This window comes from Scyliorhinus canicula, chromosome 3 (genome assembly GCF_902713615.1).
Source record: "Scyliorhinus canicula chromosome 3, sScyCan1.1, whole genome shotgun sequence".
Classification (NCBI taxonomy): Eukaryota; Metazoa; Chordata; class Chondrichthyes; order Carcharhiniformes; family Scyliorhinidae; genus Scyliorhinus; species Scyliorhinus canicula.
In genome coordinates this window covers 121,531,175-121,558,187 of record NC_052148.1, presented here as the reverse complement: position 1 = coordinate 121,558,187, position 27,013 = coordinate 121,531,175, and the positions used below count along the sequence as shown (strand labels likewise).

General features: G+C 44.2%; 1 protein-coding gene and 1 non-coding gene across 2 annotated transcripts in view; both read right to left on the bottom strand.

Moving 5' to 3' along the window:
* The window catches only part of scfd2 (sec1 family domain containing 2), a 422,636-nt gene that overhangs the window by 231,578 nt on the left and 164,045 nt on the right, over positions 1 to 27,013 (bottom strand). The window contains exon 5 of the mRNA XM_038791189.1: positions 5,960 to 6,209. Coding sequence (XP_038647117.1) covers positions 5,960 to 6,209 — 250 coding nt within the window. The remainder of the gene's footprint in view (positions 1 to 5,959; positions 6,210 to 27,013) is intronic.
* Positions 8,188 to 8,380, bottom strand: LOC119963983. Its single transcript, XR_005460229.1, has one exon. It is a non-coding gene; the product is annotated as a U2 spliceosomal RNA (small nuclear RNA).

The following is a 27,013-nucleotide window of genomic DNA, read 5'->3' as shown; positions in this document are numbered from 1 at the left end:
ACCGAGCCTGCACATTCCTGGGCATTAAGGGGCAATTCAGCATGGGCAATCCACCTAAGCTGCATATTTTTGACAGTGGGAGGAAACCAGAGCACCCAGAGGAAACCCATGCAGGCACGGAGCGAATGTGCAAACTCCAACAGACAGTCACCTGAAGCCGGACTTGAATCTGGGTCCTTCGTGCTGTGAGGCAGCAGTGCTAACTACTGTGCCATCCAACTTCTCCAGTCTATCCACTTAACTGAAGACTTCCATCCATGAAACCATTCTCATAAATCTTTTCGAAAGTGTTCACATCCTTCCCAAATTGTGGTGCCCAGAAATGAACACAATGTTCCAGTTGAGGCCAGTATTTTATACAGGTTCAACATAACTGCCCTATTTTTGTACTCTATGCCTCTATTCGTCAAGTCCAAGATACCCTATGTTGTTCTAAAAACTTTTTTCATCAAACTGTTCTGATACTTTCACCAATTTACGCACATGTATCCCATCTGCTCCCGTATCCCCTTCAGAATTGTAATACATGTTATCACTCTTCAATCTTCCTACAAAATGTAAATTCGAAGAATGAAAGTAAAAACATTTTTTTTTAATATGCTAAAAGTTTCTCCCATGCTACTTGCAATAGTATCTTGGAGATTAATATTTAATTCTGCAGATTGCAGGACAATCCTGGAGACTCATTTTTTTCCAATTAAAGGGCAATTTAGCGTGGCCAATCCACCTACCCTGCACATCTTTGGGTTGTGGGGGTGAAACCCACGCAGAGAATGTACAAACTCCACACAGTGACCGGGAGCCGGGATCGAACCCTGGTCCTCAGCGCCATAGGCAGCAGTGCTAATCACTGCGCCACCGTGCTGCCCAATCATGGGAGACTAATAAGCAAAGCAAAAGCAAATCTGGTTCTGAAGGGAATAAAATTATAATGAATATTTGCTAACAGATTATTCATCTAATTCATAAAATGCGAACTTCACTCTTCCATACAAGACGGGACTGGTTTAGCACACTGGGCTAAATCGCTGGCTTTTAAAGCAGACCGAGGCAAGCCAGCAGCACGGTTCAATTCCCGTACCAGCCTCCCCGAACAGGCGCCGGAATGTGGCGACTAGGGGTTTTTCACAGTAACTTCATTGAAGTCTACTCGTGACAATAAGCGATTTTCATTTTCATTTCATTTATTTCATTTCATTTTCAAGAAGTACAGGATCAGACTTGTGATTTCTGCATTGCAGCAGAGCACTTAATGTTCATTGTTGAAGATAGCTTGTTGAGTTGTTCATCTTTTAAATTCATTTGACTAAGCAGTAATACAAGCACATGAACAACGGTGAACAAAGAATGGCCCCTAAGGGCTGGTACAGTAACACCAGGATGTGAAGCAACATGTAGCTAACACTGAAAGGTTCCCATTTGGTGATGAGTAGATAAAAGGTTGTTATCTGATGGGAAAAATCTTTGCCCAAATGCAGTTGTTTGCTGATGAAAAGGTTACTTTAGGAAGAAAAGAAACCTGCTGTTAGAGGAAAGCCGACAGGAGCATCAGCTTATTCCACAATGAAAAGATGTGAGCACAATAAAATGCAAGTCATCAACTGATGCGCTGTTTAATTTCTAACATAACAGCAACTGAAATTATCTGTGCTGTACTTCAAATTATAATATTGCTAATATTAATCTATATCCCAGAGACAACAATATTTTCAAAATCCTAAAGTGGACCAGTGTTATTTTAATATTTATTTTCTGGTAAATTCAATACTAGGAGGAATCTCCGATTACCTACTGGTGTCAGCAATTAAATTTTACATTTACATTTTTAAAAAATGTTATTCAAAATTTTCACCATTTATACATTTTACAACAAACACAAAACCCACCGAACACATTAAATCCCCTCCATACCCCTCACCCGTCGTCAACGGTAACCAACTTCCCAAAATGCAAAATAAACAAACCCCAACTATTGCAGAACCCATCACTCACCTCCCTTGGAGCAAACTTCACCTTCTCCAGGGCCAAAACCTCCAGCAGGACCCCTGCCATGCCGAGGCACAGGGTGGGAAAGCTGACCTCAACTCCAACAAGACCCGCCTGTGAGCCATTAGCGAGCCAAGGCTAGGACATCAGCCCCCGCACCCTCCTGCAACTCCAGCTGGTCCCGAATATGACTCCCAAGGGACCAGGCTCCACATCCACATGCAGAACCCCCAAAATGGTGCTGAAAACCACCCTCAAAAACCTTCCCAACTTTGGGCAGGACCAAAAGATATGAATATGGTTTGCTCCCACATTGCTCACAGACATCCACCACCCCCTCGAACAGCCGGCTCATCCTTGACTTTGTTAGGTGCGCCATGTACACCATCTTCAGCTGTATCAGCCCCTGCCTCGCAGACAAATTCGAGGCATTCACCCTCCGGAACACCTTACACCACAATCCCTCCTCCAGCACTATACCCAGATCTTCCTCCCATTTCGACTTAAACCCTTCCATGGACACCTTATTCTCCTCCAAAATCCTCCCATAAATCGTGAGACGATCTCCCTCTCCAACATCCCCATCCGACAGCACCGCTTCCAACAGCAAGGAAGCAGGTGCTATTGGGAAAGTCGGGAAGATATTCCTCGCAAAGTCCCGCACCTATATATACCAAAAACTCTCACCACATGCCAACCCAGAATTGTCATTCTGCTCCTCCTCGTAAACCGCCCTCCAAAAACAAATCCTTCATCTCCCTGATCCCTTCCTATTCTCTCCATTTCCTCGGAATCTCGCGTCCATCCTCCCTGGCTCAAACCTGTAATTTCACCTGCACCCCCCTCCCACTCCCAACCTAAAATGCTGGCGAAACTGCCTCCAAATCTTCAGTGAGGCCACCACCACCGGACTAACCGAATATTTCCCCAGGGCCATCGGGAGAATTACAACTGAACAGAGAACTTCAACTGTAATACAAGGGTTATGGGGCAATTTCAGCAGAATATAATTCTCCTTTATATCTGTTGGTAGTTGAACTTAAAATTCTCTTTCAGAACAAAAAGAGGTTTTTGACGTTTTTTAGCTCAAAATATTTTTTGAAGATTTTGAAGCTTTCAGCAATGATGCTGCTTCAGTCTGGAATTCTCTTCCCGAAGCTCTTCCCTTAGCCTTTTGGTAATTTCTCCAAACTTTTCTCCCGCTTCTACTCAGCATCTACTCTTCCCCGTCCCCTTTGTGAAATATCTAAGTACGGTAATAAAATAATGTGATAGAAGCATCAAGACCAGTTTGACTAATCAGGTAATAATTCTACATAAGACGTGAAAAACCTCATTATGATGGTGGATAGTTAAAGATATACTGTAATCTTACAAGTTTGTTACTTTCAGATAGAAATATAATGGGCGGGACAGCTTTCTTTGAGGCAATGACCAAGGTTGTGGGGGTGAGGGTAGAGCGAAGCCCGGACGTGGCAGTCTTCAGGGTAGCAGACCAGCCAGAATTCCATCGTCTGTCGGAGAATCCGGCTAGGCTGGTGATCAGCAGCACCACCCAAAGCTGCAGACTGGCTGTCCGACCTGTCGGAATTTCTCCAACTGGAGAAAGTCAAATATGCAAACCTCAAGATGCAAGGGACACAGAGGCAGGGGTATAAACCCAAGGGCAAAAAGACTAGAAGGCATCATAACAAACGATAAAGCACAAGACTGGGCCAACAACAGGCAATGCAGCAGAGGCTGGCAGGCTAAAATAAAGTGCACAGCCACCAAAGAGACACAAAGCAGGCAACTGTAAATATGTACTGCATATCATTATCATTGTTAAATTTCTTTATTTTCTTGTATTATGCATGCATCTCTTTTGGTGTTTTGTTTTCTTGTATGAACTAGACCCACACCCTGATTACAGTCTGTAAAATAATACTCGCGGGTACAACACCTGCAAATTAATATTGAGAGGGAAGTATGGAATATAAAACAAATTGTCAAATTTTTTTTTTTTTTTTAATTTAGATTACCCAATTATTTTTTCTATTAAGGGGCAATTTAGAGTGGCCAATCCACCTAACCTGCACATTTTTGGGTTGCGGGGGCGAAACCCACGCAGACACGGGGAGAATGTGCAAACTCCACACGGACAGTGACCCAGAGCCGGGATCGAACCTGGGACCTCAGCGCCGTGAGGCGGTTGTGCTAACCACTAGGCCACCGTGCTGCCCTCAAATTGTCAAATATAAGATGTTAAAACATTTAAAAAAAAATAAATATGGGCGATTTTGTGCCGCATTAGCCGTCAGCAAAAATGGCGATGGGGAAGCAAAATGTCACAAGAATCGAGATAAACACGATTATTGCCAGCGAAATGGAGTTTCCTGATTTTCCACGTCCCTCGCTGATGACAAAGGGCAGGAACTTCATTGTAATGCATTTCAATATTATTAACGAGGCCCCACACCACATGATCCATCCCTCACTTAATATTCATACTTGTGATGTCACGTCGGCAAGGTTTACAACAGGTGTAGAAAAGGTGTGAATTAGTTGAGAGAACCACCCACAGCACAAAGGTAAATACAACCTCTGGAAGGGGGGGGAGAAGGGACATGTCTGACACTGGCACAGGCTGGCATTGCCAGCCTCTGCTGGGGGAAGTGGAGTGGCAGGTCCTCGGGGGGGGGGGGGGGGGGGGTTCTCATTATGCGTGTGTGTGTTGAGGGGTGCTGAGACATTTGATGGGGAGCACTTGGCAGTGATGGGGAGCAGCCATTGAAGTGGGGAACTTGCAGACACAGTGGGGGAGGGGTGGTGAAAAGCTGGCAGTAAGGAGACCACCTGGCATTGAGTGGTGGAACACCTAGCATTGAGGGGTTGGAGGAGCTGACAGTGAGGGGGCACTTGGCGGTGATGGGCAGGTGCCTGGCAAGGAGGATGGGGTATCTGGCAGTGAGGGCGGGGGAGCTAGCAGTGAGAGGTGGGCACATGGCATGGGGGGGGGGAGGGGGGAGAGCAAGGGGGAGCTAGCAATGAGGTGGGCACATGGCATGGCGGGGAGGGGAAGAGAGCCTGGGGGAGCTAGCAATGAGTTGGGCACATGGCATGGGGGGGGGGGAAAGTGGCATGGGGGGGGGGGGGGAAGAAAGAGAGCGCAGGGGGAGGGTTGGTGATATTGTCGTGGTGGTTGTTGGCAGTGGGGGGGTGGGGGCCCACATTGCTTTGCGGGGAGGGGTGGTTTACTTTCAGTGCTGATTGAGTTTGGGAAAGTTCGGCCCACAGCAGAAACATTGTTTCAAATAAAGTGCTGCAGCTCAGGAGGTAATTCCTATTAAGTTGCCCTTTTCAGGGTTCACAAATGTACATAGATTATATTACACCAAGTAAAAGAGTGGCATATACTTAAAACATTTTAACTACAAAGAACAAAGAACACTACAGCACAGGAACAGGCCCTGCGGATTCCAAGCCTGCGCCGACCATGGTACCTGCCTAAACTAAAACCATATGCACTTACGGAGTCCGTATCCTTTCATTCCCACCCTATTCATATACTTGACTAGATACCCCTTAAATGCCGCTATTGTAAATGTATATCCTTTAACTTTGCAAGCCTTGTGCCATCACACTTCAGTATGTGACCATCTTTTATTTAAATACACAAATTTTGATTCATTTTCTGCTTTCCAGTTGATCCTGCTCCTTATCCCTCGTCTATCCATGATTTCCTTATTGAGAAAATTACATTAAATCTTGGAGGATAACTTCAGGCTATGATGAGGGAATGCTTAACCTCCCTTCCACTGCCATCCAAGTTCCACCTGATTTTCACATCATCATAAAGATATTATTAATAAGAATCACATACCTCCCCTCGGGAAGCCACAGTGCAAAATCAGTCAAACTGGGTGCGCGAGGTTGGATTTCAGTAATGCTTTAAGGAATGGTTCAGTCCACATTCAATCGAGTTCAAACCCACCTGTTATTTCCTGAAGTAGTTCAGAAAAGTTGGGTTCATCACACAATGCCCGCAGCAAAGCTTTTTTGACCTCACTTTCAGCTTTATCCACTGCGCTATCCAACTTGAACTCTCCAACCACAGAGTAGATGTAAACCAACAGCACAAGAATTTCTTCAGGGTTGTAATCAAGATACTCTCTCTCCCCGTGGGACTTGATCATGGGCAGAAGTTGGGTTAAAACGGGAGGCAAACCACAATCTCCAAGAGTCTGAAAACAAAAGAAATGTTTTCAAGTTTAGTGCAAAAAATATAGTAACTAAATTCAAGTAGTTTTCATGTTGGAATTAATTTTCTGCTGCAAATAATTTCCATAGATAATACTAAAAACTGCTCTCACACGTATCAAAGTTTAAACCAATGCCACTCAATATTAACAGTAATAAATATTTGGAAAACAGCTGTGCAGCGAAATGAAGTATATATTTCAGATAAAATGAAATGGAACGACACCAAAGATATTTTGTAAAACCGACAAGGTTTCCTATAAGTTACAGACAGGGTATTGGGTTTGTTTCAATAGCCATGACATTTTCCAAGTGACTGTATTATAACTGTTGATGACCACAGTCACGAACTAAATACCAAACAAATATTCTAAGATATGTTAAGTACAGAGTTACAATACTGTCCAATTCATGAGCATTGTTTCAGCTGTCCAGGATCACTTCAGAACGTCAAAGCGCATCTATTTTTCTATAAGAGACAAGTGAGACAATAATTTGGCTCAAGTGAACATCACCTTTCTTGTGCCAGAAAAATCATAATTTATTTCTTCACTTTTTCCAAAAAACTTAGAAAAGAGATTTAATCGTCAAAGCTGTTTTTCAGACAAACCACTCTTTCTCTAAATTCTAGATGGAAATTCAGCAAAACTATCTCTTCCAAAAAGACAGGATTAAGCTTTTTGTATCAAACAAGGCTTGTCCAACTGGGGGCCCACAGGGCCACATTGTGGCCTGTGAAGCCTCTTTATGTGGATCTTGGTGCCACTTGGTCAAAATGTCAGGAAGATTGGTAAGTGAAAGTGAAAATTTCTGCAAGGGGCTGCACCAATGAGCCTATCAGCAGCAAACATGGGAGAGAAAAAGGCTCTGATGAAAGGGGCAGTGAACATAGCAGCCGCTGCGAGTATGTGGAAATTGAGGGAGAGTCAGTGAGGCAACTTCCCCTCCTGGCTTCTCCCCATGTCATCCCCCCCCCCCCCCCCCCCCCCCCAGCTCTCGCACTGCATTTCTCTGGCTTTGCCCCATTTATCTTAGCTTACGCCACATTCCCCCAGCTCCCTCTGCTTTCCCATAGCACCTGGAGTGCCACTGGACGTCAAGCTTCACACCAGGTCTCTTTTCCCCTCTCATTGCACCCTCTTGCCCATCGGTTGAGTGAGCGAGGGTGAATGTGTGAGGGAGGGCAAGTGGATGAGGGAGGGTGAGTGGGTAGCTTACACACAATGTCCCTAAACCATGCAGTAGGTGGAATTTCAACTAAGATTTTATTACAGCACAATCTAATTTGTTTTAGCAAAACTGGAGCATTGAACACCTAATTTATGGATTACTGACATCATTGCCGGGATTCTCCGAGCCTCTGTGCCAAAATCACGCTCCATGCGGGGGCGGAGAATGGGGTCTCAGACCCGTGATCGGCTCTGACGCCGGGACGCGATTCTCCGGCGACCAGTGAATTGGCGGCAGTCGCACAGGCGCAGGTCGGGGGCCTTTGAAAGATATCCCTGCGGCGATTCTCCGCGGTCAACTAGCTGTGTTCCCGCCAAATTCCGCCGGCGTGGTTCCCGTATGGTTTCACCCGGCAGGAGTTCGGACTCATGGCCGTCCTGATGGGGTGGGTGGGATCAGACTTCACGATGGCCAGGCCCGTGATCTTGGGCTACCGATTGGGGGTGCGTGCGATCCGGGGGAGGGGGGGGGCTATCTTCTTCCGCGCCAGCCCTCTGTGTGGCTCCGCCATGTTGCGTGGGGGCTGGCGCAAAAAAGGACGGCACGCGCATATGCGGACACGCATCCGAAAGTGCAGGGCTTCGTATCAGCAGGAGCTGCACAGAGCACGCTGGGGCCCTGCTATCCCTATTGAAGTTGGAGACTCACTCTGGACTTTTTGAATGACATACCCCATTTTCAGAGAATCCCGGCCCAGAAATATTTAAATATTTACCTAATTTGTTTTTAAATTACTTTTTCTGAGTTACAAGGCCAGGCTCAGAGTGTGGACTGGGGCAAAGCCCTAATCCAGCCCCTTGCCTGCTCCAAAAAACGATTCAACTTGAATCCAATGCATGGGCCCCACAAGAGAGACATAACAGATCTGAGCCAAAAGGCCGAGTAGATACTACACTTGATCTTAGCCAAAAGGCCGAGAAGCAATATTTACCTAATATTTACTGTTATTACCCATCCAAATAAAGGACTGACTATTCGTGGGGAAGGTTAAGTGTGTGCGAGGGAAGACTGAGAGCGTGCAAGGGAGAAACTGAGGGGAAAGTGTCTGTCTGACTAACTCCCAGTCTCAAGATTCTCATTCACCCCATCCCCACACACCAACAGGCACTCTCACTGACACTCATAGTGGGTGAAGTTGAGTGGGTGAGCACCCGAGACTAGGAGCACATCCTCACCCTTTCACACTCGGGTTTAAATTCCTAATTTATAATTTTGACTTTTTGTTCCTCAGCAAGTTCTTTCCTTTCAGAGGTCAGCATTGAAAATCATGTTTAACAGTTACTTCCAAAATTTGTTCAACTTGAGTGAGGAAAAATTGAAATGTGGCCTGTCATGTAAAAAGGTTGGGCAAGACTGTATTAAACATTTGGAAAGGTGCAAAACCTGGAGCATTTCACTAAGTAATGTTTATTTCTTTGTGTCTGCAAGGGATCACAGGGTTTAGAGAGAGGGACAGACAAGTGGGGGGTCATAGCTTGAGGAACACCACGCTGTATTAAGCATAGCTAACCAGGAATCCCTCACGATTTCTTTCAGGGAATTTAGATTTTTAAAGATATTAAAACGAGCGACTCAGTTGTAGTGTCCCAAGTGCTTCAAGGTAGAATTTAAAGGCAGGAAAGCAATGGAGCCTGCTCATCGGGATTTGGGAGAGGTTGAGAAGGAGGTCTTGCTGGTCCTGTCCAACAGTGGAAGGTACTCATACCTGTGAAGACAGGAAGAAAGATGTAGGGAGGACTGCCACAATGCAGAACCAGGCACCACGGTAGTTCTTGATCCTTTTATCAGGGGGAACAGTTCTCCCTGTTTACTCTGCTCAGCTCCTCAGGATTTTGAACACCCCCATCAAATCTCTTCTTCTCTCCAAGGAGAACAGGCTCAATTTCTCCAATCTATCCTCATAACTGAAATTTCTCATCCTTGGAACCATTGTTGTAAACCTCTTCTGCACTCTCTCCAAGACATTCCTATATTTTGGCGCTCAGAACTGTACTCAATACTTCAGCCGAGTTCTAACTAGTATCTTGTATACATTCAGCATTACCTCCTTGCTGTTGTACCCTATGCCCCTATAAATTAAGCCGAGGATACTGTGTGTTTTATTAAATGCTCTCCACCTGTTCCAATGATCCATGCACATATACAGTTCCTTTAGAATTTTAACCCTTATTTTGTATTGTCTGGCCATGTTCTTCCTACCAAACTTTATCCATACTTCTACGCATTGAACTTCATCCGTCACCTAGCTCAGAAATTACTGAGTTGGATAGAATTTGTAAGTGGACAAAACAGTTAAAAATGAATGTATATAAACTCACAACAGAACAAAAATAAATGATCTACATACTCCAATAATTGTGCTGAAATAGCCTGGGGTTAAATCAAAAGAGATGTAGCAGATTTATTAGATTTGCCACTCAATAATCTCGTAGTATAAACAACAATCAACAAATCATCTAGGATTATAGCCTGAATAATCGAATACATGCCAGGGGAAGTCCTGATAAAACTAAGCAGTGCTCTGGTCAGTCGAGTTCTAAACATTAAGATAAAAAGCAAAGTTTGAGGGCAACAGCCTTTAGACTGATTCTTAATATTGAATGGCTGGATGGAGAACATTAAACCTTTCGTCCTAGAACAGAGCAATGTAAAGGTAATTGTAAAGCAGTATATAGATCATTAATATTATAATTTTTATATCATAAAGATGCTTCTATACACGGGCGGCATGATGGTGCAGTGGTTAGCACTGTTGCCTCACGGCGCCGAGGACCTGGGTTCGATCCTGGCCCCAGGTCAGTGTGTGCAATGTTTACACATTCTCCCCATGTCTGCGTGGTTTTACCCCCACAAGCCAAAGATATGCAGGGTAGGTGGATTGGCCATGCTAAATTGCCCTTTAATTGGGAAAAAAGAATTGGGTGCACGAAATCTAATAAGAAATAAAGAAGTTTCCATACCTTCAAGATCGCACTTCCAAAATATTACTTTAAATTTATTAATTTAATTTTTATCCTGCCAGTTTTAAGCTGTGATACAGGCCAAGATGTCTTGCAAGATGTATCAAATTAAGTTTTCTATCTGGTATCTGGTATTTAGAAGTGGATAAGTTTGTGTGCTTTTATGGCATTGGGGAATGGTTAATGCAGAATCTAGATTGGGTCTTGAAGTTTGGCAGCAATACAAAGGACCCTTTGATCCAGAATCACTGGTCAGGTGACCCGAGAATCAGCAGAATTAAAGGTTGGAATTTGGGTTTTGATTCAGGGCCGAGGGAGGCCTGGTGTTTCCCAGCAGAGAGGGGAATGGGAGGTAGGACATGGGAATCCCAAATCAAGTGAGATAATCCATCAATTTTCTTTTCTTTTATTTTCATGTACTCAATGATCTGTTGAGATGCTCGCAGAAAAATACTTTTCACTGTACCTCGGTACACATGACAATAAATCAAATCCAAATCCAAATGGGTAATATCGATAATATCCTGAGAAATTGAGCATATTGCACATGCACAAAGAACAGCTTGCGAAGTCTCAGTTCTGCGCAAAATGAAAATATTGCCTAAACCCAGAAAGCTTTTAGGAGGAGCTGAGGCCTTGAAGTAAAAACTTTAAGGTTGAAATTCATAGGTTAAAAAAAATGATATGTGAATACAGTCTTTGTATTATTGAGTATGTATTTCACAATTGTTTTGCTTAAATTCTTATTTTGGTCAAGAATATGCTGATTCCCTCAGTCCCAACATGGTGATTATCATGTGCATTTTGCTTTTAGTTGATTCATTTAAAAAAAATCTAATGTTCTCATTCTCTTCTCCAGAAGGAGCTGACTTATACAGGAAGACTGTTCCAATGGCAACATGCTCACTCCTGTATGTCATCCAGCTGACCATTCTTCATGAATCTAAACAATGAAAGTTGGTATGCTAATTAGTAGGAAGACCAAAGTTAAGCCAAACCATGTACTTACACGTGAACCCACACCTGCACACACTGCAGCAGAAGTTGCTCGGAAACCTGCCTAACAATGCTTCCCTCAGTATATCCGACATATGATGATGACATTTGTAGCGCTAAGACGGTTGCTCAGAACTTAAACCCCTTTCCAAATTTGCTATCAAATTAATGACATCCAAAAACTGCGTTCTTTAAAATGGTTAGTTACAAATTTACTGCAGGTCCAAGATTGTCCACGGGTCCAAAAAATGAGATAATTTTAATTATTACTGTTGAAAAGAAAGTTTTCATCTAAAGGCAAAGAAAATCTGAAAGTAGTGCATGTTTCCGGGTTCAAGCATTGATTTTCAGCTAAATTTGATTCTGGTTTTTGGTGGCCAATATGTACGTCCATTATAATATTCCCAATATTCACAACTGTATTCAGGGCCAAAGGAAGCTCGGTGACGCAGTGGTTAGCACTGCTGTGTCACGGCGACGAGGGCCCGGGTTTGATCCCAGCCCCAGTTTTGATCCTGGCCGTGTGGAGTTTGCGCATTCTCCCCGTGTCTGCGTCGGTCTCATCCCCACAACCCAAAGATGTGCGGGGTAGGTGGATTGACCACGCTAAGTTGCCCCTTAATTGGAATTTTTTTTAAAAAACTATATACGGGGCCTGATCTTCCGTGGAGTGGCACTCAAGTTGGCCACCATTCGAGGGGAGAGTTGGTGATAAGGAAGCCATGCCACCTTTTTTACGGCACTAGCTGCTTTAAAAAACCCAGCCACTTTCAGTGTCCAGAGACAAGGTACGTTTGTTAGGCAAGTTGGTAGAATTTTGGGGGTGGGGAGAGAGGGAAGAGAGAGTCAGTTGTGGAGGTCGTGGGTCAGTACTTATAGTTACCCAGGAGTTAGAAGTGCTTTTAATTCTTCTAAATTCAGTCAGGAACATCCCAAGTTTGTGATTAAAAATTATACTTTTGGACGATTCAGATAATAGGGCAATTGCCCAATGAATGCAAGTTTCAACTTCCCGGGGCAATTCTTACTTGGGGACTTCGTGTGTGTGTGTGTGTGTGTGGGGGGGGGGGGGCAGGGGGATGTATGTTTCCCAGCTTTGGGGTACCCACCTGTTACAGCGCTTGGTAGTTCAGGCTAATGGGCCATTAGCTTCTACCCTCACAATTCAATTAAAAGAAAATGTACATCAATATCCAGAATTGTAATTCAGCTATTTCAAATACAGGAAGTTAAGTGAATTTATAACAAGAATCACATGTAGGATTCTTAATACAAGTTTATAATATAAGAAATAGGACTTGGTTATTTTAAAATTCATACTTTATATGAAGTATTTTTACCTTGTTAGGTACCTTAGGTTACCTTAAAATCATTTGACTCTTAACCTAGAGACCCATAATATGCCATTTCTACCAAAACTAGACTCTAATTTTATAACCACACCCCATCATATTATTTTCTTTCAAGTACTCGGAGTGTACTCAAATTCACAGAATAAAATACAGCAGCATCAACTTACTCACTTTTAAACAAAGAGTAAAAGCAACAGCAAACATATATGATCTGCATTGAAAACAGATTCTGGAGACTAAGATTTGCACCTTTGGAAGAATTGTGCTTGTGACCACAAAATAAAATGAGTCAAATTTCTCATTTTATTCGTCTGTGGGGAAACATAATACAAGAAAATAACAACTTTAGGAACATTTTAAAAATGTCAAATCCCAACAAGTTGATGATCAACCATAACTCTGTGCATTCCCATGAGGCTCTTCAATCCTCCTCTTTCCAGGAAAGCAGCAAGATATATTTTCATTATATTTATTTGCTTCAAAGATTTTCCCTGATAACCTAACCCTTGGTTTACTACTTTGTCACCTTTTCTTGTACTTCAAATTTTCTGTAATACAATAAAATGGCCAACCACACAAGACTCTACAAATATGTTATCAGCTTGGCTCAGTGTCTTCAAACCAGAATGTCGTAGGTTCTGCTTCCATTACAGGGCTTAAGCACACAACTTCGGCTGACATATTAATACTGGAAAAGAGTGCTGCATTGTCTGAAGTGTTGTCTTTCAGACTAGACATTAAACTGAGAAAAGATTTGCTTGTTCAAATCAAAAAAACATGGAAGGATTTAAAAGTATGAACTTCTACCAGTGCTCTAACTCTTCATCCCTCAGGCTGCTCTATGCAAATTGACTGCAGTATTACTCCATAAAAACATTGTTTATGTTTCAAAAATAACTTACTAGATGGGAATACATTTTGCAATGTTCTGAGAATGTGAAAAGGACTACATAAATACAAAGACAAAATAGCGCGAATGCTGGAAACCTAAATTAAAAATATAAAATGCTGCAAATACTCAGCAGGGCAGGCAGCATCCGTGGATACGTTTCGGGTCAATGTTAACTCGGTTTCTTTTTCCACAGATGCTGGTTGACCTGCTGAGCTTTTTCAACAAATGAATGCAATTTCTTTATTTCTACTGTAGCGGAACAGTGGCACAGTGCTTCACAGCACCAGGGACCCGGTTCAATTCCGGCCTCGGGTGACTGTGGAGTTTGCTCCGGATGCTCAGGTTTCCTCCCACAGTCCAAAGATGTGCAGGTTAGGTGGATTGGTCACGCTAAACTGCCCGCAGTGTTCAAAGATGTGCAGTTTAGGTGGGGTTATGGGTTTACAGGGATAGGGTGGGGCAGTCAGCCTGGGCGGGTGCTCTTTCAGAGGGTCGATGCAGACTCCTTGGGCTGAAAGGCCTCCTTCTGTACTGTAAGAAATCTATGGTACCGTATACATGATGCTTAAATGCAACAAAACAGTCTACATTAATCTTATTCAGAAGCGTTATCTCTGTTAAGATGTTGCTATTAAGATTAAACTTGTATTAAGAATCCTACATGTAATTAATCACCAATGTATTTATTGATATCACCCTACTAGATGGTGAGCAAATATTAATCAATCGCCTACAGTAATTTCAGAGAGGATGTGTGCAACATTTAAAAAAATTATCTTGACATTCCAAAAGAAAACATGGATAATATACTCCACAGCAGAGCCGATAGGATGCTACAACAACATGGAAGCCAAAAATTAACCAAATAAACTGGAAAGCTCAAAATTCGGATAAAAACGTGGCTTTTTTAAAAAAAACCATACAATAGCAACAACACAGCAATATGTTACAGACGTCTGGTCAGCTCTTAAAGCTAAGAGACTGGACCAGAACCATAACTTTTTAAAGTTTTTAAGGCAGTGCGGAAAGATCAATCCGTTCCAGGAGTGATAATATAAGAAATAGGACTTGGTTATTTTAAAATTCATACTTTATTAAAACAAAATAAAAAATATTTAAACTTTTAACCTTCAATCCTAACAACAACAGATGACATGTAGTTTCCTGACCTTAATACACTTGTTCCCATTAAACAAACAGCACTTTAAATGAACATGCAGCTCCCATTCCACCTACATAGGAAGGCAAAGGAGATACTTGCATTTATGTTGTAATTTTTCTTCTGTTGGGGAAATTCTTTCAGAAACCCTTTTCCAAAGCCTGCCTCAGTGGCAACTTTCGTGATCTCTCCAGGTTGCTTTTCAAAGCCTTCTCTCTGTACCTACTCAAAACTGGACTCTTTCTTCCTCTCTCCAAGCTCCGACCACCCCCTCAAAGAAAAGGTTCTCTCCTGGGGTTTCCAGACTTGAACCCACAGGAACAGGCCCTTCGGCCTCCAACCCTGCGCCGATCACGAGTCCTATCTCGACCAAACGCCTGCATCCTTCTATACCCCATCTGTTCATGTGTCTATCTAGATAAGTCTTAAAGGTCTCTAACGTATCTGCCTCAACGACCTCACTTGGCAGTGCATTCTAGGCCACCACCACTCTCTTTCTAAAAAACGTCCCCCACACATCTCCACTGAACCTATGCCCCCCTTGCCTTGAACTTGTGCTACCTTATAATTTTCAATTCCACCCTGGGAAAAAGCCTCCACTGTTCACCCTATCAATATCCCTAATAATTTTATAAACTTCTATCAGGTCGCCCCTCAGCCTCCGACTCTCTAGGGAGAACTATTCCAGTTTATTCAATTTCTCCTCTTAGCTAATACCCTCCGTACCAGGCAACATCCTGGTAAACCTTTTCTGTACTCTCTCCAAAGCCTCCATGTCCTTCTGGCAGTGCGGTGACGAGATTTGGGCACAGTATTCCAAATGTGGCTCAATCAACGTTCCACATAACTGCAACATAATTTTCGAGCTTTTATACTCAATACCCCATCCTATGAAGGCAAGCATGCCATATGCTTTCTTTAACACCATTTCCACCTGTGCTGCCACTTTTAAGGATCTGTGGACCTGCACGCCCAGATTTGTGTGTCTATGCTGATGGTTCTGCCATTTATTTGATAGCTCCCACCTGAATTGGATCTCCCAACATGCATCACCTTGCATTTGTCTGGGTTAAATGCCATCTGCCATTTCCCTGCCCAATTTTGCAACCTATCTATATCCTGTCGTATTCTCTGACAATCTTCAACACTTTCCGCAACACCTGCAATCTTAGTATCATCCGCAAACTTGCTGATCACATCCGCTACGTCATTTATAAGGCAAGCTCTTCATTCTAGGGATCATTCCTGTGTACCTCATCTGGATCCTTTCCAAGTCCAGCATATCCTTCCTTAGATACGGGGTCCAAAACTGCTCACAATACTCCAAATGGGATCTGACCAGAGTCTGACACAGCCTCAGATGTACATCCCTTCTCTTGACATGAATGCTAACATTACATTTGCTTTCCTAACTGCTGACTGAACCTGCACGTTAACCTTAAGCGAGTTTTGAAGAAGGACTCCTAAGTCCCTTTGTGCTTCTAATTTCCTCAGCATTTCCCCATTTTGAAAATAATCTATGCCTCCATTCTTCCGTCCAAATTGCATAACCTCACACTTTTCCACATTATATTCCATCTGCCACTTCTTTGCCCACTCTCCTAGCTTGTCCAATTCCTTCTGCAGTGTAGCCACCTGGGTTGGCCCCTTCCTCACACAAAATGGAAGAATGCAAAGGTTACAGGGAAAAATGGGCAGTTGCAAAGAGACAAGCAGTTTGCAGAATCCCCTGTGTATTCTAGCTGCTAAAGAAACCAGACAGAATTGTAACTAATGAGCTGCGCATATTAAGTGAGCGATTCCCGGTGATTCCCAGGCACAATGGACACAACAATTAGAAGAGATTGAAACATTCTATAGAAGGTCAGACATCCCGGTGCCAGTGGAGTCTGAAACAAAGGACACAAATAAGGTGGAAAGAACCGCCCGGTGATCGCGGAAGAGCCCCATTATTGGGGAAATTCAAATCAATCGATTGGGAAGAGACCCAATCGATTGCAAGTTTATAGAGGTTCCGCCCAGAAGGGCGCGAAGACCCTGGGACCTATACAAGTCAGGTCCCAGGACTGATTCTTTCTTCTTGACCAGCCGGACCTCCCAGCAGAACGCCTTTGCAGCAGAAGACCTTGAGAAGGAGAGGCCTGGTCAGCAGCCGCCATCAAGTAAGTGTCATACAACGCACGCTACGAGAGTAGACACTCCTGACCCCTTTAGTCCACAACAACTGGAAGCCTGCGGATCCAGGACAAAGCAAGAGGCCATTGTTCCCTGATCCGGCAGTTCCCTTATTCCAGATAAGTATTGGCTGTTAGTGGTAGGAATAGCCTAGTCTTTTAGTGTTATATGCATAAGTAGTAAATAACTGTGTAATAATAAACTTGTCTTGTTTGAACTTACTAACTGGTGTATTGAGTCATTGATCTGAACTTGAACTTGAATCTTGTGGCGGTATCATTTAAAAAAAAAATTTAGATTATCCAAATATGTTTTCCAATTAAGGGGCAATTTAGCGTGGCCAATCCACCTACTCTGCACATTTTTGGGTTGTGGGGGCGAAACCCACACAGACACGGGGAGAATGTGCAAACTCTACACGGACAGTGACCCAGAGCCGGGATCGAACCTGGGACCTCAGCGCCATGAGGCGGTTGTGCTAACCACTAGGCCACCGTGCTGCCCTTGTGGCGGTATCATAAGGATACCTGGCGACTCTACAGCTAAGGAATAAAACAGCCATTTGAGTGTAAAGCACACACACCCAGAATGAGCAACAGCAGCCCCCTTGCTTCCTCAATACTACCTGTCCCTCTTCATATCTTTGTATCATCTGCAAACTTAGCAACAGTGCCTTCAGTTTCTTCTTCCAGATCATTAATGTATATTGTGAAAAGTTGTGGTCCCAGCACTGACCCCTGAGGCACACCACTAGTCACCGGTTGCCATCCTGAAAAATACCCCATTATCCCCACTCTCTGCCTTCTGCCAGTCAGCCAATCCTCTATCCATGCCAAGATCTTACCCTTAACATATGGGCTCTTAACAAATTTACAGCCTCCTATACGGCACCTTGTCAAATGCCTTCTGAAAATTTAAATAGATCACATCCACTGGTTCTCCTTTGTCTAACTTCCTTGTTACCTCCTCAATGAACTCTAACAGATTTGTCAGACATGACCTCACCTTGACAAAGCCGTTCTGACTCAGTCCTATTTTATCATGCACTTCCAAGTACTCCGCAATCACATCTTTAATAATGGACTCTAAAATCTTACCAATGGCCGAAGTCAGGCTAACCAGCCTATAATTTCCCGTCTTCTGCCTTCCTCCCTTCTTAAACAGCGGTGTTACATTTGCAATTTTCCAGTTCCCTGGGACCCTCCCTTCCTCCAATGGCAGATGATAAGTGGCAAGTAACATTCACATCACACAGTGCCAGGAAATTACAGGTTCCAATTAGAGATAATCTAACTATCACCCCTGACATTCAATAGAATTACTATCACTGAATCCCCTGCCATCAACATCCTGGGGGTTTCCATTGACCAGAAACTGAACTGGACTGGCTATGCAAATACCATGGCTACAAGGGCACGTCAAAGATTCGGAATCCTGCAGTGAGTAACTCACCTCCTGACACCCCCAAAGCCTGTGCACCATTGAAGAGGCACAAGTCAGCAAGGCGGAAAGTGGAGTTGAGGATTATCAGATCAGATCAGACATGATCTCATTGAATGACGCAGCAGACTTAATATGGTTTTACGTGATAGAATACTCTTCACTTGCTTAGACGAGTGCAGCTCCAACAGGACTCAAGAAGCTGAACACCATCCAGGACAAACCAGCCGCTTGATTTGAAGGCAATCGACAAACATTCGCTCCCTCCACCACCAATGCACAGTGGCTGCAGTATGTACCGTCTACAAGGTGCATTGCAGGACTCCTACAAAGCCTCTTCAGGCAGCACCTTCCAAATCTATGATGACTACCATCTAGGACACCCACCGTCCTGACTTGGAAATATATCACTTTTTCTTCACTGTCGCTGGGTCAAAATCCTGGAACTCTCTGCCTAACAGCACTGTGGGTGTACCTACACCACATGGACTGCAGCAAATCAGGAAGTCAGCCCAGCACCACCTTCTCAAGGGAAATTGATGGGCAATAAATGCTGATCTAGGCAGCAACACCTACATCCGATGAATATTTTTATTTTAAGGGGGAAAACAACCCAATTAGTTCCCCACTTTTTATTTGTAGACCCGTTTTTTAAACACTGACTTTACAAATTAGGGGAAAGCATACTCAGTATTAGTAAACAGATGAAAGGGTTCATATTATCCAATGCTATCATTGAACCTAATGAAAGATGAAAAAGAGGTTGGGAAACATATTCTTTCAAAATAACATTACAGGTTCCTGTGTAAAATATAAAAATAAAATTGATCATTACTTCGAGATTACCAAAGTGGGAGTATTGGTGCAAAAGTTCAGTTTAGCAATTTTGCATATTTGAAACTCACACAGGATTAGGAGAGAAATGTATATCATACAAAGGAGAATGGTCAAAAAATGATCGGTGATTTATTGCCATGCATGACGGAAACTGAATTGTGTCCACAATACAGTGAGGATTTGCTTTTTTGGCCTCACTACGGTTTATCTTCAGTTCCTAAAAATGTCAAGAGATTAGGTTGTTCAACAAATTTAGTTGCAACTTTAAAAGCAAGATGCATTATCATGCCATTTTTCCGAGACATCCTTTTATGAAATGAAAATGAAATGAATTTTTATCTCAAGTAGCTTGCCTCCCCGGACAGGCGCCGGAATGTGGCGACTAGGGGCTTTTCACAGTAACTTCACTGAAGCCTACTCGTGACAAGCGATTTTCATTTTTTTTTTCATTTCATTGAAAAGAAAGGTCTGAAATCTAGCACAAGAGGTTTTGATGGAAACACATGGGAGTCAACAAAATGTTCCATTTATGTGACTAATTATGAAGGGAATATAAAACACTGCCTAAATTACAGGGAATTTTCCAGTGTCTGAACAAATGCTCCCTCGGCGTCATCAACATGTTGACTATCAATATGCTGAGCCTGAGAAAGGATTATAAATCTAGTATTTCCCAACAGCAGTTTCTAAAATCAAATCCTGTGCTATAAAAAGGCTGCATGGGTTTGAGTTCCAACTTGCTGCCAACCCCACAGTAATTTTTATTATGAAGCCTGCCCTTCTGGAATCCAAGCTTGTGTACTTGAGATAGTCATGTAGAATTTGTTACTTAGAAAGGTATCCTGGGTTGGTGGGAATCCGAGCTGGACAATAGTAAATGTGCCGTTAACAAGTAAACAATAATTGATTTAAATGGTCCTGTTTTAACATGCCATTACTAATTCACAATTCATCAGCTGTGCTGTTCAGAACTGTGAGAAAGGGTTTTTCCTCCTACACTACAGGTGAAGAGAAAATGTAGCTTTCTCAGAGTCCTACTTCCTGTTGGCTACAGAAGTCTCAGAATGGTCTCATTTGTCAAACATCAGGGGATTCAATAAAAAAAATAATAAAAGCAGGTCAGTTCCAGGGTGTTCAAATGCACTATAAAACTTCATTTTGTTAAGTTGGCGCCAAGTGAGGAAATAAGCTGTTTAGTACGACCTAGTGTTTTTTAAAAAAGCATTAGTTCCGCTCATAAAAAAACTAGCTATTTTGCGCAACAAAGGAGAGCATGCTATCTTTTCACTAGCTATATAACTAGCTTGCAAAGCTAAATCTGCCAGTAACTTTAAATGTACTAGTCATTGGGGCAGCACGGTGGCACAGTGATTAGCATTGTTGCCTACGGCACTGAGGACCCGGGTTCGAATCCCAGCCCTGGGTCACTGCCTTTGTGGAGTTTGCACATTCTCCCTGTGTCTGCGTGGGTTTCGCCCCCACAACCCAAAAGATGTGCAGGATAGGTGGATTGACCATGCTAAATTGCCCCTTAATTGGAAAAAATAATTGGGTATGCTAAATTTAAAAAATAAATAAAAATGTACTAGCCATATGCTGATCAAAATATATGATGAACTACAGCTTTGCAAGCTAAATCGCCAATGGAGTATTACTAATAATAGTTTAGTTTTTTTGTTTAAACCTATGTAAGAGAAATATTACCAATAAAATTGCAAGTTGTTCATCAGCTGCAGTTCAAAAATGTCAGTAAAGGTGGTTGCACATTCAAAAGAGTTATTAAACACGCATCATCATTGAATTGTGGGGAACTTGCTGTTACGATGCAGTTATTATTGCAGATCTTTTCCTTATTTTTTGTTCTCATGATGCAAGCAATACTGGAAAATCTGCATTTAATTCTCCCTGTAAGTGACTGTGTTTCTATTCAAACAACTTGTTTGGCTTTTTCAGGGGTGTTGAAGATCAACTACATAATGTGAAACAAGAGTCACATAGAGTCCAGACCTAGTAGGGGAGAAAGATTCCCTTCCTCAAAGGACAGTGAATCAATTGTGCTGATACGACTGGCATATTTCATGGTCATATTTTTGGTGCCAGAGCACAAATTATCACATTTATTGAATTGCAATTTCAAAATTTGCCACGATAGGACTAAAATTCAGAATTTCTGGTACCATAACCACTATGCTGCCATAGCCAAAATGCATGGAGTTTTGGCCTCCGTTTGCCCTATTATTTCTGATTGGGATCTGCCTGATTAGAATTTCAATCCAATCCCATCTTTTCATCCCAATTTTTCAGACTACCAAAAGATATAAATTTGCTGGAAGCTGTTTATGCAAAATAACACTATTCTTTCTTAGAAGTGACAGTGAGACTGTGTCGGAAATTCAGAAAGCTTCCATTGACAAATGTCACAGAAAGGGTCAAAGGATGACATCCACAATAGGAAAATAGGAGTAATCACTACCATACTCATTTTTCTTGATTTGTCGTGTGATGTTATTAATAAATAAACTTTTTCAAATATTGAAGAGTCAAATATGAGGTGGGTTTGTCTGGGTGTTTGTCCTCGGCTCTGTTGGTGAGTTCCCCACCGCTATTTAACCACATTTAATCACTTAGTCACTTTTTGGTGCTTTGGGGAGTTTCTCTCTGGGCTAGACCGCACTTAAGAATTATTTGCATCACGAGAGAGCTGAATCTTGCTGGCCAGACTGGCTCCTCAGAGATTGGGGCGGCACCATTTTAAAGGGCAACATGATCTCTAAGTGAGCCTGAGGGGCCCTACACCCTCCAACCACAGGCAATGCCAACCCCCCCCCCCCCCCCCCCAACTCCCACCCCCGTTAGATCCAGCATCAGTGTGTTTAATTGTGGGTTAGATCTTGCGAGGCATACCAGCCGTCATGAAGCCCGGGGGATCCATTTATGGGCCATGTCACACACCCGTTCGGATGGGACTGGCCCATTAGATCGAGCCCGTTATCAGCAACGTTTTGAGAAACTTTCACAAATGTTTCTGATTTCTCCATTAACATTGCAAAACAAAAACAGGAATCTGCATTTTTGAAATATCCTAAGATATACTTCTCCCAAAGAAATAAAGTCCTATACTTCTGTAGCCCCTTTCAAGGCCTCAACCAAAGTGCTTTGCAGCAAAGTTTTGCAAATAGTAATGTGATAATGATCATACAATTTGTTTTACTGATGATGGTTAAGAGACAAACATTGGCCAGGACCCTGGAGAGAACTCCCTGCTGTTTAGCTAGTGCCAGGAGACTTTTTGCATCCATCTGAAGAGACCCACAGTGTCTCAGTTTAACACCTCATCCAAAGGACGGCACCTCCATTAATGTAGCACTTCCTCAGTAGTGCACTGGAGTAGGGACTTCCGGTTGCGGCATGTAGGTGGAGGTCGTATGTTTGGTGGTTCCTGCCAGAGTAGTCTTGGGAAGGTCTGGGGCATTTATACAGTGTCACAAACCAGAAAGAAGAATCCAGGGAAAAAGTGAGCGAGCGAAAGTCTGCCGCCGAGCAGGTGCTGAGTGGTGAGGGGTTCAGTGGGAGGAAAGGTGACAGGAGAGAGCCCGTCAGGTGGAGCCATACCCATCACAGTGGAGTAGATGGCTGAAGTGATGGCTGGAGAATTTGAGCAGTTGTGAAAGGCATCTATGGAGATGATGACCTCGCTGAAGGAGTGGGTGGGTGAGATGCTTGCCAGATAAGAGAAGAGTTGGTGAGGACTTTGACGTGGTGCGGGATCAGAGAGAGAAAATGAAGAAGGTGGAGGAGGCATCGTCACGGCACAGCGACCAGTTCACCTCGATGGGTGAGGATCTGTGGAGGGTGGCAGAAATCAACAGAGGGCTGAGACCAAGATAGGACCTGGAGAATAGGTCACAAAGACAAAATCTGAGGTTCGTGGGTGTGCCTGAGGGGATGGAGGGCCGGCGGCCTATAGAATACTTTGCTGAGATGCTAATGAAGTTGATGGGGGAGGATCCCTGCTAGTATGAATTGGACAGCGAACACCAGTCGCTCCGGCCGAAACTGAGAGCGAATGAAGCTGCGGTCGTCTATTTTTGCAATTTTCATGTGAAAGAGAAGGTGCTAAGGGGCGAAGCAGAAGAAGGAGGTAGAGTTGGATAGCAACGGTATATACAAAGTCTTGATGACGGAGCTGGCAAGGAGACGGGCAGCCTTCGGTCAAGCCGAGACGGCATTGTACAAACGCAACATGCGGTTTGGTGTGGTCTACCCTGCGAAGCTGCAGGTCATGGACAATGGCAGGGACGATTACTTTGAGGTGGAGGAATTTGGAAGGCAGAAGGCCTGGGAGTGGACTGAATTTGGACGTTTGACAGTTTTTGACTGAGTTTTTCTTTGTTTCTCTTTTGTTGTTCTTTCCTTTTATGGGCGTTATGGTTAATATTTTGTGTAATAGGGATTTGGGCCGGGGTGGTGTGGGATTTACGGTTATTGAGGTTTGGGAGTTTGTTAGGCCATGAGGGTGGGGCGTTTGGAAGGGGTGGGTATGGGGGCGCATTGGAGATGGTGTGTTTTTTCAATGTGGGGAGTGTGCTCTGGCAGGGGCTGCCGCACTAGCAAACTGGCTAGTTGGCTCGTGAACCAAACCAAGGTAGGGGGAGGGGCTGTGGTCATTGGAACCTGTGTGGGCAGGTTTCAATAAAAATAAAATAAAATCTTTATTGTCACAAGTAGGCTTACATTAATACTGCAATGAAGTTACTCTGAAAAGCCCCTAGTCACCACATTCCAGCGCCTGTTCAGGATTCTCAGCTGGTACAGGAATTGAACCCGTGCTGCTGGCCTTGTTTTGCATCACAAACCAACTGTCTAGCCCACTGAGCTAAATCAGCCTGGGAGGTGTGAATGGTGGGGGGGGGGGATGGGGATGAAACTGGGTGAGGTGTTTGCAAAAGAAAGTGACAGAAGGGTTGCCGGGGGGGGGGGGGAGGGGGGGGGGGTGTTTGTGATGGTGACTAGGGTCGGGGCTGGGTCTCGCCCGCTAGGCAGCCTGTAAGGATGGTCAACATGGAAAGGAAGGGCAGGGTGGGGGGGGAGGGGGGGGAGAAATGAGAGACCCCGGTCAGAGTGGTGATGTGGAACGTACAAGGCTTGGGGGGACCAATGAAGAGAGCATGGGGGCGGGGGGGGCTAAGGTGTTGACCAGGTTCATGAAGGGGATGGGAGGGGTGCACCCATGGACGTTTTTGCATCCACGGGATAGGGAATGTTCGTTCTTTTCACAAGTACGTAAGGTGTACTCAAGGATTGACTTGTTTGTGGTGGGGAAGGAGCTGCTAGCTGGGGTGAAGGCGGCAGAGTATTTGCCGATTACGATAACCAAGCTCCACACTGGGTGGATGTGGCCTTGGAGAATGGTCCAGCCCAGAGGCCGGCGTGGAGGCTGAAGGTGGGTTGTTAGTGATGTGTTATCTGTGTTGATCTAACATTGGGAAACAGGCTTCCGACACAGGAGATGGTCCAATACTGTTTTATTTAACCTGTTGATTGCTGTACATAATCTGCTGTGGGTTGACATTCTATTAACCTAACTGATAACCTCCTACTGGCTTGACCAGACTAGCTTTCTACCACATGGTGATGATGTTCATTGGCCTGTGCACTGTGACTATCTCCCTAGCCGTGTCCTGTGAGAGAGGGAGAGCCTTAATACCCTGTGGGCTTTATAGTGGTGGTGTCCTGTCTGGTGATTGGTTGTTCTGTGTCGTGTGTGTTCATTGGTTATCCTATGTGTCAATCACTGCCTGTCTGCATCTCAAGATATATATGAGTGGATATTATGACAGTTAGCAGACCTCAATTTTTCCATTAAGGTGGGGAAGGTGAGTGAGGAGTACATGGAGTTTAGCCGGAATAGGGAGTAGTGAGGGGTGATGTCATCTCAGTCAAGGCGAAGGTAGATAGGGAGACACGGGAGAAGAGTCAGTGGCTGATAGAGGAGGTTGGAGATTGATGGAAGGTATGTGGAAGATCCGGAGCTGGGGCCTTTGGTGGGGAAGAAGGAGTTCATCTCCTGTCCACAGGGAGGGTGGTTCGGCAGTTGAGGCGAGGAGGGAGGGTTGTGTATGAGTATGGTGAGGTGGCCAGTCGAATACTGTTAGGTCAGCTCTATCAGCATGCAGCAGCGAGGGTGATCGTGTGGATTAGGGATGGAACGGGTGGGTTGGTGGTGGTGCCGGAGCAGGTGACCGAGGTATTTGAGGAATTTTATAAGGGCTTGTATAAGTCAGAGCCACCAGAGGATGAGTCAAAGGTGAGGGAATTTCTGGAGCGACTGGAGTGTTCGGAGGTGGGAGAGGAGAGGAGCCATTGCTGGTGGAGGAAGTGCAAGCAGCAACAGGGAAGATGCAGTTGAGCAAGACACCAGGACTAGATGGGTTCCCGGAGGAATTCTATAAGAAGTTCAAGGATACGTTGGCGCCGCGGATGGTAGAAATATTTGAGTAAACGATGGTTTGCCGGAGACCATGAGGCAGGCATCCATTTCATTGTTACTTAAAAGGGAGAAGGATCCGGTGGAGTGTGGGTCATACAGGCCATTTCTCTACTGAACGGGGATGGTAAGATACTGGCGAATGTGTTGCCGGTGAGGCTGGAGGAGTGCCTTCCTACGGTGGTGGAGGAGGATCAGACTGGGTTCATCAAGGGCAAACAGCTATCATCGAATTTGCAGAGGCTGCTGAATGTGGTGCTTTCTCCGGCAGTGGGAAGGGAAGTGGTGGTGACATTAGATGCAGAGAAGGCGTTTGACAGAGTGGAGAGGAGTTATTGTTTGCGGTGCTGGAGAAGTTTGGGATTGGGCCTACATTTGTGGCATGGATGAAATTGTTATACAAGGACCGACAGCATGTATGGGGACAAATTCAGGGTACTTCCCACTATTTCAGGAAAAGAGTCATGGATGCCCCATGTCCCCCCTTCTGTTCATGTTGCTAATTGTGCCCTTGGCTATTGCGCTGAAGGGATCAGACTTATGGAGGGGGGAGTGGTGCATCGGGTGTCTTTATACGTGGATGATCTGCTGCTGCACATTTCGGACCTGGGCTCATCGGTAAGGGACATAATGGGTGTTTTAGTATATAAATTAAATTTAGGGAAAAGTGAATATTTTGTGATGTCTTAGCCAGGTGCAGGGGCGGGAGTGAAAGGGTTGCCATTTTAGGTAGCGACAAATCACTTTAGGTATTTGGGAGTGCAGGTGGCACGGGACTGGGCACAACTTCGTAAGCTAAGTTTCAGGGGCCTGGTGGGGAGGGTGAAGTAGGACTTGGTGAGTTGCAACACTCTCCCTTTGTCGTTGGTAGGTCAGGTGCAGGCAGTAAAAATGAATATTTTGCCATGGTTTCTTTTTCTGTTCCGATGTCTGCCAGTTTTCCCCCCCCCAAAGTCATTCTTTCAAGGGGTGGACAGGCTGGTCTCATTGTTTGTGTGGGCAGGAAATGTAGCTAGGAAAATGAAGGCAGTGCTCCAAAGGGAGCAGTAGTGGGGGAGCTTGGCCCTTCCGAACTTGTTGCACTATTACCGGGCGGCAAATGCGGAGAAGGTGTGGGCTGGAGTAAGGAGACGGAGGCTTTATGTAAAGGTCTTTATGAGGCGGGTTTTTGTAAAGGTTCGGAGTTTCGGGCGCTGGCAATGGCGCCGCTACCGCCATTGTATTTGTGGGAAGGGACGTATTTGTGTAATCCTGTAGTGG